At 40.2% G+C, this 15,022-nt stretch overlaps 1 protein-coding gene across 1 annotated transcript in view; it reads right to left on the reverse strand.

The window, feature by feature from the left end:
- LOC144783990 (uncharacterized) overlaps positions 1 to 15,022 on the reverse strand; it is a 330,381-nt gene that overhangs the window by 43,661 nt on the left and 271,698 nt on the right. Inside the window, exon 12 of the mRNA XM_078662705.1 lies at positions 5,877 to 7,168. Coding sequence (XP_078518831.1) covers positions 5,877 to 7,168 — 1,292 coding nt within the window. The remainder of the gene's footprint in view (positions 1 to 5,876; positions 7,169 to 15,022) is intronic.

The raw sequence follows: 15,022 nt of genomic DNA on the forward strand, positions 1-15,022 counted from the left end.
GGCCGGTGGGTTGAGGTGGGTCTTGATGGAAGCTGACTTCAAAACTGTAGCACATTTCTTCTCTGTGACATCATCTTTTCTTACAGACCTATTTCTACTTCCATCTCAAACTTCAAAGAAACCAGACCAGACCTTTTCCTGTCCCCTCTTTGTTCCATGTGGAGACATCCCGCAAGCAACCATAGAGGGAGTTGCTGTTAACAGCTATGGCAATTCCACCTGTTCCTCTTTCTAAGCCAGGAGACACCTAATCTCTTTAGGATGGGCCCATTGAGGTTTTGATCTTCCAGATGGGCAGCAGACAAATGCAGTCTCCCAGCAGGTTATCCCAAGCATAAATCTCATTAAGTCTGGCTCATAGAAATGTGCACATCTTAAAAGTATATGAAATAACTCATATAGACTAAAATGGACTCCTGATGTTAGTTTGTTACCCAGTAATTGATACACAAGGTGTCATCAATGACCTTGTAATTTGTACCAATGAAAAATTCCACTTTAGGTACACTTTATCCCAAGTGCAAGAGAGTTTAAACATAAATGTACATAAAAACAAATAGAACATTTGTGTTTGGATCCCCTTTTGAATCATTATGCTACACCAATTTAATCTGGGTCTAATATATGCATACTGCATAGGACTACCTGTGTTCAAATGTCAGGCTGAGTTAGACCAGCACAGAACTTCTCCTAACTCTCTATCCCAGCTATACATAGCAGCTGACTTTATTTTAAAAATGACGGTGTCAGCTCAAATTCATTGTAACAGAAGGAAAATACTGACTGAAACTCCATGGAGAGGCTTACAGCAGAGGTCAAAAGCAAAAAAGCAAAACATTTAGGTATTTTCCCTAGTCGACCCAACATTTCTTACAAAAGAAATACAGAACGTTTGGGTACTATTCAAATCCTGAGCCTCCTTTAGAAATAGAAGTTGCTTTCAGAATACTGTGAATTACCATGAACTGAGAAAAACATTTTCATAATAAAAGAATACATCACCTGTGTTACTTTATTTGAAATATGATAAAATAGCTTACAATATGTAGGGGGGTTAGCTTGCTGAATAGAAAAGCTCCTATTCATTATTCATATACATAAAATGCTTGCACACTGCAATAAGAATGTGAAAGTGGACTAGTAATATTTTGCAAAATGTCAAAAGCAGCAGTAAATTCCAAATATAGAGTTCTTGTAATATTTGAAAGATTTGTACTAAAAGCAGCATTTTTATTGGAATAGGTAACAAATGCAAATTTACAAATGTGCAGTACATAGTGGCATAGCCCAAGAGGCTATTCCTTTAATGCACAGTGACACCATTCATGGTCATCCTCCCTCCCTACCTTTACTGCTTTGTCTTTTAATCCATTGGATGCTAAAAATTCAATGTAAAAAAATTCATATATGTTGTGTAGCGTGTACTGTGAAAATATTCACACCAATATCAATCTAGTAATATGTAGCAAACAAATGTTTTGAGTAGTTTGACATGAGCCCTTCGGAAGCCAAACTACTGGTTCCAAAAGTATGGTAACCAGCAAAGGGATTCCTGCTCCCATATGCACTATGTAAATATCACAATAGGGTTCCCCACACTTTTCTGTAATAAGAGCTACTTATTTCCAATGAAAATCCTCCCAAACTACTAATAATATTAGAGATAAAATGGTTAGCACATCAGACAAGATTACATTAGTGGCCACCATATGGAAAGATTACAAGCAGTGATTATTCAGTGAATCAGATACGGCTGCCAGCAGTAAAGGAAAAGGGCTTGTGAAGTAGGAATGCTTCCTTAAGGATAATAGATAGCCATAGTGGCAATGCCTCTTGCACCAAATTAAGAATATTAATAATACGTCTCGTCAACACAGTGTGTTCTTATCACTCAAATATCAGCTTAAATTATGTTTTGAAAATTCAACCCTTTTTATCCGAACATCAGCTTATGATTTTTTAAAATACACACAATTTCACCTCCAATACATGCTTTTCAATTTTGACATACTTATATTAATTCAACCAAGCAAAAGCTTCTATGTAAGTTGGCAAGGCAGCACACAGGTGAGCTACTTACAGGTAGCTGGAGAGCAACCAGTAGCTCACGAGTCTTACAGGGTAAGTGGTGAGTGAGTGAGTGCACTGCGATAAAGCAAATAGTGTGGATGCATGTTTCCTGTGGCAGTGTAGTCTTAATATGGATGGGGTGGTATAACTGCAATAGCCCTACAAGTCTTAATGAATCACAAACATTGAATTAATGAAGCATGTTTTGGTCACTGAATGGGGTTATGCATGAGATGCCACGTTAATACCCAGTAACGATGAACATCGTTTAATCTTTAAATATACATTAGCAAATGCTGTGTAGGAATCCAATGACAATTTTGATAACTGCTGAGAAAAGAGGATGTATGGGAAAATGGAACAACACTTCCTCAGCAGATAAGATAGAAGAGGGAACTAATAGTTATGTGCATAAAAGAAAACCAATGAAAATGTTCATACATTTTTATGTGCAGCCGAGCCAGCTTTTAAATAGAAATTGTATGGGGATGGGCATATTTCTGGCTCATTTGAGGCAACATGGCTGACAAAAAATCATTAGGCAAAGAGACTTCAATGAGTCAGAATGCAATTTGAATACAAACACATCACCTATGAGATAAAATGTAAAAAGGTTTGTAAAGGGTTCAGGAATGTGGATCTCTGATTAAAGGATGTGAGCAGAGCAGAACAGGTAATACTGTCTTCTGGACTTGATGCAGTGTGTCAAAGCCATTGTCTGATTAGCCAAAATGTAGATAGCATTCACTGTCAAGCAAGGTGAAGGGAGACATTACACATTAGCATCATACAGACTTTTATCCTTCTGTGCATGTTTCCAAAGGGCAAAGAAGAAAATATAGTATTTATCATTCCTAATGTGTTGTTCATTAGATAAGTGTTGGACTGTAATTTACTTCAGATTGTATTCTTTGTAAAGTAACAATGTTCTAAATTGTAAGGGTATATGGGTCAGATGTACGAACATTTCATTTTACGAGACTCTAATTGCGATTTTTTGTGACTCGCAATTAGAGACTCACAAAAGGAAATGTACTAATGCGTCTCAAACTCATTAGCAATTCCCAAATGGGTAACAATGGACCTGCCTTATCATTATTCATGAGGCAGGTCGTAATTTGCGACCCATTGGGAATAGGCAATAACACGGGGATGGTGGCCTGCTGGGGACAGCAGACCATAATGAATGTTTTTGCTTTTTAAATAAAACAACTTATTTTTTTCAAAATGCAGCCCGTTTTACTCAAAGGAAAACGGAATGCCTTTAAAAGAAAAAAAAATAAAGTTCTTTTTTCCTTTTTTAAGGGCAGGCAGTGGTCCGTGGTATTACTGCCTCCTATGAAAAAATGTTGGCGCCCCCATTCACAAAGGGTAAGGGATGGCTATGGGACCCCCTTCCCATTTGCGACTGGCTTACCACCAACTTGCAGTTGGTGGTAACTGCAAATGTTTTAAACCACATTCCCGGTTGCAAAACATTTCTACATACTATTGCGGCTTGCTATTAGGAAGGGACGCCCTTAACATGCCCCTTCCTGATAGCGACTCGCAAAACCTAGTTTGGGAGTCAGTAATAGGTTACCGGTTTGTAAAAAGGGTTGGTACATGCCAAATAGCATTTTACCAGTCGCAAATGGTCTGATGGGCCATTTGCGACAAGTAAAATGCTTCGTACATCCGGCCCTATGAATTTAAATCCAGTCATGGTGACAAATTTGAAGCCATGTTGTGAGGAACTGTTTTGTAATCACAGACTAAAAACATAATTGGAAATGTTGACATTAGAGTGGGCAACACATGCAAATTAAGGAGTTTAATCTCCTTGCTAGCTTAGAAGGATTATATTTTTGGCTGAAGTCTGACCAATGCAGAACTCTCTTAAATGTTGATGCAGACCATGAATCGTGCTCACGCTTTCTGAACTTCAGCATTTCTGCTTCTAATAAATAGCACTCAATCAATCCAGTTAAACTGGAGGCACCAGAAATACAGTGCTGTGTATTGAGCTACAAGCTTGCATTTCAATTTTTCAGCTTTAATACGTCCCACCTCATAACAATGTTCAGCAGAATTTGATTTTCCCCACAAGAGATTGAATTTGTTGACAAAGTCAACTACCCTAACAATGCAGGACGTTGCCTGGTACAGTGGATACACTGACATTCTTTGTAAAGTTGCATCACACTAGCTATGCCATGAGATTGAGGTCTTTGGGGTGCATTAGTCACAGTGCAGAACCCTGAATACCTTACAGCAATAGCATATTTAGGGGCCGATTAGGATGGCGGTTTTTCCGCATCCTCCGGGCCGGCGGACACTTCCGCCGGCCCGGAGGATGCGGAAAAACCGCGGCGGAGACTCCAAAGACCCACCGCCAAATTAGGATGGCTGGTGGGTCTGGAATTCCGTCCGCCGCTTTTCCGCTGCAGTCGGCTTCCGACCGCGGCGGAAAAGCTATAACATGGCAGGCGGTGTCTATGAGACACCGTCCGCCATATTATGATGGTTGTGTAAAACTGCTTTTCCACGGCGGCTTTTCCGCCATGGAAAAGCATACGAACATTCACTTTGGGGGCCCGTTGCGGGCCCCCTGGGTGAATGGGGGGTGGGGGGTGCACATGGGGGGTACCTATGGTACCCCCCTGCATTTGCGTGCACAAAGCAGCAGGCACCGTGCGGTGCCTGCCGCTTTGTGCATGTAAATGTAACACATGCTTTTTTAACATTGCGGCGGGTGCAGCTTGAAGCTGCACCCGCCGCAATGTTAAATATAGAGGATGTGACCGCCACCCTGGTGGTCACATCCTAATCAGCACGGAGGGAACGTCGCAGCCCCTGCGGACGTTCCCTCCTCCTCAAGGGTGGCGGACGGACGCAAGTCCGTCCGCCATCCTAATCGGCCCCTTAGTATCAAAGTCTCAAGAGATACATTAGATCAGTGTTTCCCAAACTGTTGGTTTGTGTCCCACTGGTTGGGCGAGAGCCGATTTTTGGTGGGTCGAGAAAATCCAAGCAATAATAAAGATGCCTTTCAGTTCCAGAGGTCAAATGTCAGAATATGACTTCTGACAAATTGCTGCTTATTTTTTTAACAAGGGGATTTCTGTTTACAAATTCCTCTCACTTAGTAGTCAGAGAAAGAAGGGTAAAGTGAATTATGTAATAATCTTGCTGGGTACAGGCGGCGTGAATGGAAAGGCTATTAGAAGTATTTTTTTGTAACACACAAGATGTAAATTCCTGTAAATAAACTGTACACTATCAACAGTCAGGAAAGCACAAAAAGGAAGCACTTTTTTGTAATTCTTAAGTGTGATCGCAACAAAGATTTTAATAAGATCAAAAATATTAAGTTACTTTACTTGGTGACTTTGGTGACTTCACTTGGTGATGATCAAATTATAAATATTCACTGAATCCCGATTTCATGCATTATCATGTCTGTGCAATATAGTTTTATCAGTAAAACTGGTAGTGCAAATTTAGGGGGCACTTCAGTGGAAAATGTGCTGTCTGTTAATGACAGTGAGCTACCGCAGAATACTTTAGTTACATTTAAACCCCCCCCCCCACCTCATGTCCATTAAAGCTAGGTGAGTCGCAAATGTTTTGTCATTCTAAAAAGTGGGCTGTGGTTCCAAAATGTTTGAGAAGCACAGCATTAGATTATTATACAACAACATCATTTTTGTAGAGTTTGATGTTTAAACATAAAATACAGACAGAAGAGTCTGGAAACATTCTTAGCTAGTTTTTAACATGATGTTGTGACACGTAAAGTAAATAAAATAGCATCAGTGTCTTACCCTTTCTTCATCATCATTCTGAGAATTTAATGAATGTAGAGAATCTGAAGTAGAGGAAATTGAGAATCCAAGCTCCTTGGTTTCTGATAAACTCAACTCATCTGAATTTGAGTGAGTGTGTTCTTTACACGTTGAATCAGAAGCAGCATTACTGTTTCCTGGACCAATCCCATGCTTGTTGTGGCTCTGCTGGGACAAACAGTTTGTTGTTTCCTGTTCCAATGATCGATTAACGTTGGGTGTCTGGTACAAATCAATCTTATTGTCTTCTACAGTTCCATTACAGGGACTAGGATTTGAATCTCCCAGGGTATTTTCAATTTTTGAATTATTACTTTTACTGCTTGTATCGGATACATCCGAATAAGGTGCCATGTCTCTTACCATGTTGATAAAAATGTTATACAGAGGGAGGGGCATTCTGCATGTGATATCGGGGAAGGACGCTTCATGTTGAGTGTCCGAGGGGTGGGTCCATACAATTTCATTCTCTAGGATACCATTTTCACCTTTGCCATCTTCCGCTCTGCAAACAATTCTACTTTTGTTATATTCTGTCTCTTCAACAACATGGCATATTTCCTCAGTTGCCAAAGGGATTTTCTGCAGGTGTTTATTTTCAGGAAGGATTGTACCAGATTTTGTATTTGGTTTTTCACTTTTAAGTGCTACTTTTTCATCCATTTTCCTTCCCTTGTTGATTCTATTCTGACTTTCCTCTGTACAATTTTTCTTTTCAGTTCCTTTACACACATAGCTCTCTTTTTGAAAGTCCCCAGTATGTGCTCTTCCTTTTTGACTGTGAATGTCAGTCGATATAATTGTCTGCAGGGTTTGTTTCTCAGCGGATTTATTAACATAGTTTTCAATCTGTTCTTGACTAAATGGAGGTGCACTAAATGGCCTTGGTACTGGTACAGAGTTTGAATACCTTTTAGCAGCGGTACCTTTTATATTTGAGTTATTTATGGTAGTAGTTTTATATAATCTGCGACTTTTGATTTCAGGTTGGTGGTTGTAGCTTTTCAAATCATATTCTTTTGTTTGATTGGATGGAGATCTTACACCTCTACTAGATGTAATTCCTTCAACATATTGTAATGTTTTGCTGGACAATGTTGACGAAGAACTATCAAAGTCTAAGGACATTCTTTGGCTTGTAGAACTTTTGCTGGAACCTTTTTCTCCAACTTGTTGAAAAAAAGGTGACGTTTTTGCACTTGAATGCGAACTAGAAATTGAAGAATTCATGGAAACTGGCAAAGATATACTCTGGGTTTCAGACGCGCTACCTGTGATAAAAGAAAGATACAACATCTTCCAGTTATATCGGATTTTAAATGATTTTGATTGGTTTAAAAAAAAAACTTAGCTAACATTGTTTGAGTATTTTTGTTTAAAACGTGCACCATTACTGCAGTGATACACATAGTTAAATCCTCAACTCTTATCATATAGGTGATCATTTTGAACGCTTCTAGGGCTTTCTTCACTTTGAATCCCTAAAAAATATGTATTTCCTTAGCTAGCAAATTAAAGTCAACTATGGGCAATAGTGAAAGCGCAGCATGGATATAGCAATACTTAAGATGTGGTTTGGCAATATCTACTCCATAATTAAGGTCTAATAATAATTTCCACTGTAAATGGGAAATTGAGATGGGCTACAGTATTTGAATCTCTTTAACATTTTTATCCACTCAGATGTTGCAGTCACAGTTTTGCCCTGATCTGAGTTTATGAGAAAGCTTGCTTTCATTAGTTACATAGTCGGATGATCGGGGGTGCTAGGGTTACCACGCTGCTACCCTGTTCTAATGTCACACGGTGGTGTGCACTAAAATGCACCAGCCTTTAGGGCACATTTATGTAATTTTTTACTTTTTATTTCCAACCTCAACGTTATGGGTGGGGATGTAAATCTGTAGTCTACTGCTCATGCATTTAATTAAAATGTAATAAAATTTCAACATTTCAGGCAGGGGCATTTCTGCCAGTGGAGATATGGAATATTGAGCATAGAATATCGGGTGGCCACAATATCATCACAAAAATATTGAGAAACAATATATTGATGGGTGAGTATAGATTTTCTATATCTAACTCTGTAGACGTACGCCTTGACACTATATATAGACAGCCTATGATGAAGTGTGGAAGACCCGAAACATGTCAGGCACTGCTGACGCCGAGTGTTCCTTGATTTTTGAACCGTGAGCATGCCGAACAGTGAGTGCGCTTCGCCTTGGGGCAACTGTGGAACTTGCATATTTAACGGATGGCCCGGCCGTGAAGCGCACTGCCGTTAATTGTAACGGCTCCGCTGCTGGACTGCTGTTCAGTGCAGTGGGACAACTTTGGCATATGGGATATTGCGGAAAGACTCAAGGGGCACACCCGTGATAGCTTTATTTTCCCTATTGTACTGCTACCAGCCCACTGGGGTGTTATTTGCGGACTACCAGACCCACAATGCATCTGTATAAAAGGTACTCACCTGTGATTGATTACGATGTTAATACATTTGGGATAAAGACTGGAAGGCCTGTATCCTCAGTCATTGGGGAGCAGACAGCCTATGATGAAGGGTGGAAGACCCGAAACGCATCAGGCACTGCTGATGCCGAGTGTGCCTTGCTTTTTGAACCATGAGCATGCCGAACAGTGAGTGCGCTTTGCCTTGGGGGCAACTGACTGTGGAACTTGTGTGTATATATATATATATATATATATATATTCACAGAAAAAACCATAGGTTATAGACCATATATAGTTAGGAATTAGCATTTACAAAACCTTGAAAATTCACTGAAAAAACCATAGGTTATAGACCATATATAGTTAGGAAATAGCATTTAGAAAACCTTATTTTACTCACACAAAACCATTGAAATTCCATATATAGTTAGTTGCACTAACTATATATCGCGCACCTGCAATCCACTGCTGATGATGTCACATATTACATCATTCATGACATGGTCAGTGACATCACTGATGACATCACTGATGACATCTCAAATGACATCACTGATGACATCACTGATGACATCTCATTTGACATTACTGATCACATCACTGATGACATCATTCATGTGATGATACAATGAACCTCTTCAGACTCTAATATAACCTTAGATACACTCAGTGTAAACAGACACTCACAGACTGTCACTCATCCATGGAGTTACTCACACACCTAGTCAGTCTTGCAAAGAATCAATCACACCTCGATTTCCTCAACTATATAGTTATACACACCTTACTTATTGGAACATATAATAACACATATTTACTCTGTTATACAATCCCTGATACAAGTTCACAATAATCCATACAGCCACTCACACATTCACTGGCTCTTATGCACAGTTATTTATATATGTCAACTATCACATGTACTGTGTTTTACATATGTACTTACTTTGACATGTAGCACTGAGATATCCATTCACTCACCAATACACTCATGCACACAGTCAACCGCCCATACAGATGTTTCCACATGCACTTTTGAACCCATACATCTAGTGAATCAACTGCTCACACATCTATGCACAGAGTCATACACCTCCCAGACACCCACACACACACTCAGTCTCCCATACAAATACTTGGGCAACTAATCAATAACCCATATAGTTAGTCATATAGCTAATGATCAACACATGCATCAGATTACAAAACAACAGACACAATGATGCACAATTTAAAACAGTTTAGTCACTAACCCATGCACTCAGTGAGACACATTTAATCACTCACTTATACAGTCAGTCATGCACCTACTAAATCCTTCATCCAGACACTTATACATCCACTCATTCTTCAATATGTAAGACATATTTTAACTTTACAGAAGCATACAGTCACTGGATGTTGTCATCAGTGATGTCATCAGTGATGTCATTTGAGATGTCATCAGTGATGTCATCAGTGATGTCACTGACCATGTCATGAATGATGTAATATGTGACATCATCAGCAGTGGATTGCAGGTGCGCGATATATAGTTAGTGCAACTAACTATATATGGAATTTCAATGGTTTTGTGTGAGTAAAATAAGGTTTTCTAAATGCTATTTCCTAACTATATATGGTCTATAACCTATGGTTTTTTCAGTGAATTTTCAAGGTTTTGTAAATGCTAATTCCTAACTATATATGGTCTATAACCTATGGTTTTTTCTGTGAATTTCATTGGTTTTTTAACAGCTAATATCTGTAGCTGTAAAATGTATTCTTCTTTAAATCCAAAAATATATTTTATATGTTTATGAATAATTTTTTTTTAAAATATTTTTTTTTCTTCGTTCCCGCTTCGCGAATCGGGAAGCTTCTCGTTAGCTGACCTTGATGCCGCGAAATAGACCGCGAGCCGGTAAACGTTTCTTTACCGCAAGTGCCGCGTTAGAAAACAACATCGTGACGCCTCCCGTCCGCATGACGTTCCACGTTGTCGCTTGATACGTCATATGACGTGCTACGTTAGCAAACTGGTACGCGAAGCGAGTGCCAAAGCGCAGGTTTCTGGAAGCAAACCGGGAGGCCCTGCAAAGCGCTTAACGTAAACACAGCAAGTCATGTGACTTGGTAATAACACTTTTCATTGGTTCATTTCACTTTTGGTTTCCTAATGATGTAAGACTAGGTCATATAATCTAAAATGAACACTTTTGATTGGTTGAGAACTCTTGTTTTTCCCAAATGATGAAAATCCCTCCTTCTTTCCTCACTCTGACTTTCATCATTGTGAGAGAAAGACCCTTTGTGATCACTGAGCAATGGCTTCTTTAGTAGCTTCAGCTGGTGCTTCCCCACCACCTCCACCACATCCAAGGAAGAGTGGACCACCTGCTCAAGTTGTAATTCAACAAGAAGAAGAAGAAGAGGAACAGGAGGACGAGCACGAAGAGAGGCAGTTTTTGCCTGAGCAGCCCAAGACGTCTCACCGGAAAGAAAACTTCATTTGGCAATTTTTTTAAATTCCCAAAGGTCAGAAAAAAGTAAATGCAAGATACGTAACTTGCCTTATATGTCAAGATAGACTGTCCAGAGGGACCGACAAAAAATACAGTTTCGGAAACTACACAATGCATCGCCATATGACTAGGTGGCATCCTAACAACTACAGTGCTGCACAGTTTCGGAACGACCTAGATAATCTCCCTATTATGGCCAGAAGATCTGTTGTACCGGAAGTAACGGGACCAGAGGGCAGGGAGATGGTGCCAAATATACAAATGAGATTTGGTGAAGTAAAACACACCTGCGTATTTTGCGATGGATTCATTTCCTACGGAGAAAGAAGCATCACTCTGATCAACAGAGCTATTGACTATCATATGCAAGTTTGTCCGAAACGCCCAAAATAATAAATACTTCTTTTTTTTGTTTTGTTGCTCCTGTTGAGCCCTTTACAATGAATCGTTTTCATTGCCCCCTCCAAGAAAAACCCAAAAAAATATAAAACTTTTCCGAAAAATTCAAAAACAGTAAAAAAATGTTCAGAAAAATAAAAAAAAAAGTTCTTTTCAGAACTACCTCCCCGTTATTAAAAAATTGGTACAATATTTGGAACTGTGCCAACCTCTATTTCTCTTAGTTCGCTTCCTAGTTCGCTCGCTGGTACGCGAACTGGAAGCGAACCAAAAACAGTAAGTATAAGGGAAGGAAACACACACTTATGTTAAAAGAAAGACAGCTATAGGGGAGTAAACTAGAGATACTATTACCCATAATCCACTACTGATGATGTCACATATTACATCATTCATGACATGCTCAGTGACATCATCAGCAGAGGATTGCGGGTTTTTTGGCAACATGCCTTATCCACGGTTTAATAACGCTGCCTTTTGCTTTATATAAGTTTTCAAATTGTATGAAATATATACCAATAGGTCTTTATGAACCTTTAGGTAGTGCTTTTGTTCATGAGGTCTGGTCGCTTCCATACACATACAGATGTTTCAAAGATGATCAAGAAGTTTATCTGAATGGAGAGGAATGCACTGAGACGCCAGATCATTCACTAATGTGTAGGCACATACAGTTACACGATTCATGCAACAAACACCGACCAAATATGGCTTGCGTGTTGCAAGGCACGCCAGTTCCTGCTATCATCCCCACGTTCAAGTTGTTGGAAAATGGTAGTTATTTGATGCTCAATAATGAAGATTGTTCTGAGTTAATTAAAAAGTATTCCTTTTATCGTAACAGTAAGTGAACGGGTTATTTGCTGCAGAAATGTTCTATTTCCTCCCACACATGAACATAGGGAGTTTTCAATCTGGCCACAAATACCAACCTTGGGACACGTTTCAACGGCATGACAAGAATAAGAGCTCTTTTGTCTCAGAGAGAGGTGGCCTTGAGTTCGGCCCGTGAAACTTTCGTACTTCACATAGCGAACACCCGTACACAGGTTTGCCTTTCAATTTCAGCAACATGTTTCCGACTATCTTTAACGCATCCTCCACAAAATCCCTGGCACACTTTTTTAAAGTTGTTACCAGTGGTCTCGTGACTTCATTTGAGAAAATCTTTGGAGTCATCCCTGCTCCCTTTCATTCCATTTTCTCCACTCTGGTTCGTGGATTGCATTTTTACTTGCATTACCAGCGGACGCTCTTGTGCTTTTTTACATTTTTAAATATGGATGTCCCTCCTATGCAACCTCCGACCCTGCAGCTGCTGACACTGTTCCGCAATCGCATGCTAGAATATTATGGCACAATGCCGTTGGCGATATTAAGCACGGCATATGGATTATCTTTTCGGTTCTCCTACTTCACCTGTGTCCAGCCTGTATTTCACTGCCTGACCTGTGATTTCGATTGGGCCATTGATTTGTGTCTCTGCGGACCGGTTTCTCCTGACGTCGACTTTAATCAGCTGATGACTCCTATCATTACTCACGAGTTGATTTGTCCTGGCGAAAGGATTATGGCTGTGGCATTGATGCATGGACTACTTGGTCCCTGGAATTTACTGGCGGCAGCACAGTCTTTCTTGGAACACAGCTTTCTTGAAAACCCACCGAGCTGTCCTCTGATGGTGATAGAGGATCCGGTGCTGGGAGAGCACGTATGTTCTTTTCCGCTTTTAAATTGGATGGCTGAACTGTTTTCGGATGAAGACGGTGACTTCCTATTGGAGGCTGTTGCAGCTTATTTTGCATACACAGTTATGTCATAGACCTTTTTCATGTTTGATATGCTGAGTACTAGCATTTCATTGACAATTCATTGACTTATTTGTCAAGTTTTTATTATTTACCTTGCCTATTGGCTTAAGACTCGATAAAGTACTTGGCTGTTTTATTTTTCTTTAGCATTGAATTTTCCTAGTTTTTAATGCTTTACCTTGCGGACCGTCCACATATAAACTTGCAATCTGCTCTCATGAGATGGCACTTCTATTATCTTATTCAGTTCGTTTCCGGATCATGAGGAGGTGTCATCTAGGTCCTGGATATCTTTACACCGTGTTAAGTTAGCATGGGCTCATTACCGGTTTAAACGCCATTTTTCCTTTTTTGCAACTTCTGCACACGACACTTAGTTGTTGCTTTAGCTTTCCACCTAGTAGTTCATCGTGGTTTACATGAGAATAATATGTTATTGGTCTACTATCTGCTTTACTTGTTAAACTATATCTGTACAGCGAGTGCTAAAGTTTCAAGAACAACACGATACAGAATTGTTATGAGGTCTGATCTCCACGACTTCATACTCATAACATAAGTGCAACTTCTGCCAATTCTGGGCATGAGGCGGGTTTTATATTGCTTTGCCGAACACACATACACAACAGTTGATGCGGTTCACATGAAGAGAGAGCTGGTGTATGCTGATGTGATTCCTTCAAATCTAAGACACTAAAGTATGGACACGCCCTAAACCAACACAAAGAGACCTTCTTAGCAAATAATATAATATGTGTATTAGGGAGGGTGAGATATAAGCAGCCGCGGGCCGTGGAGGGAGTTACGATGGGGCAGGGAGGCGGGGAGGGGGAGAAGCAGGGTGGAGCCCTCTCTACCATGCCCCTCCCCCTCCCCGCCTCCCTGCCCCACCGTAACTCCCTCCACGGCCCGCGGCTGCTTATAAGTGTTGCTAACTCTTATTCATTTACAGCATGTTAACATACTGTCACCATTCGCTTTTTATGTACTAGTAACTATGCTGGTAATTTTGCTACTGATAATATGTGTACTTGTATTCTCCACCCTGCTTCTCCCCCTCCCCGCCTCCCTGCCTCACCGTAACTCCCTCCACGGCCCGCGGCTGCTTATAAGTGTTGCTAACTCTTATTCATTTACAGCATGTTAACATACTATCACCATTCACTTTTTATGTACTAGTAACTATGCTGGTAATTTTGCTACTGATAATATGTGTACTTTTATTATCTAAGGTACTACGCCTGAGAAGACGGCATTAGTAAATAAACATTTCAAATACACATGTGTTCTTCTTAACTCCATGTTCTGGTTTCTAAGAAATATATAACGACCGACTGTTCATGAGTTCCACGTATCCTGAGGTACTATAAGTTCATATTCTGGATTGTCTAAACATTGAGAGTTTGTTATATCCAATGTGACACTGTACCTAGCTTGCTAAATAGTTTTTGATTACTAACGTGAGTTTTGGGACACCCTAATTCGCCGAGGTTCCAATCCTCTGTCCACAGTTCTGTGTGAGAACAGAAACCCTGCGACAGGGGCACCCCCGACCCTTGCTGGAGCTTCATCACACTTGCGATACAACTCCAGCAATGCGCCACCTTTACGGCACAGATACATCACGCATCTGTGCTGTTTTTGCCCCATGATGCGCCGCATTGTAAATGCAGCACACCATAGGTGACGGAACAGCGGCACAGAATGACTAACACATCCCTGGTGATGCGCCAGTCATCATAAATCTATCCCTATGCTTCTTATCTTGTTAGAGATGAACCGCCATATGTATCATAAAAGTTATTTGCATTTCCTAAATAGCGAACTTTAAGGAATAAATAGCGATTCTTTACCATTCCTAGTTTGCGATGAGCTATTTGCTAATTAGCCGAATGTAGCCCAATGAAGCCCAATGTAGCCCAATGTAGCCCAAAGATGGCCGCCAGACACACAA

Source organism: Lissotriton helveticus, chromosome 10, assembly GCF_964261635.1.
Source record: "Lissotriton helveticus chromosome 10, aLisHel1.1, whole genome shotgun sequence".
Lineage (NCBI taxonomy): Eukaryota > Metazoa > Chordata > Amphibia > Caudata > Salamandridae > Lissotriton > Lissotriton helveticus.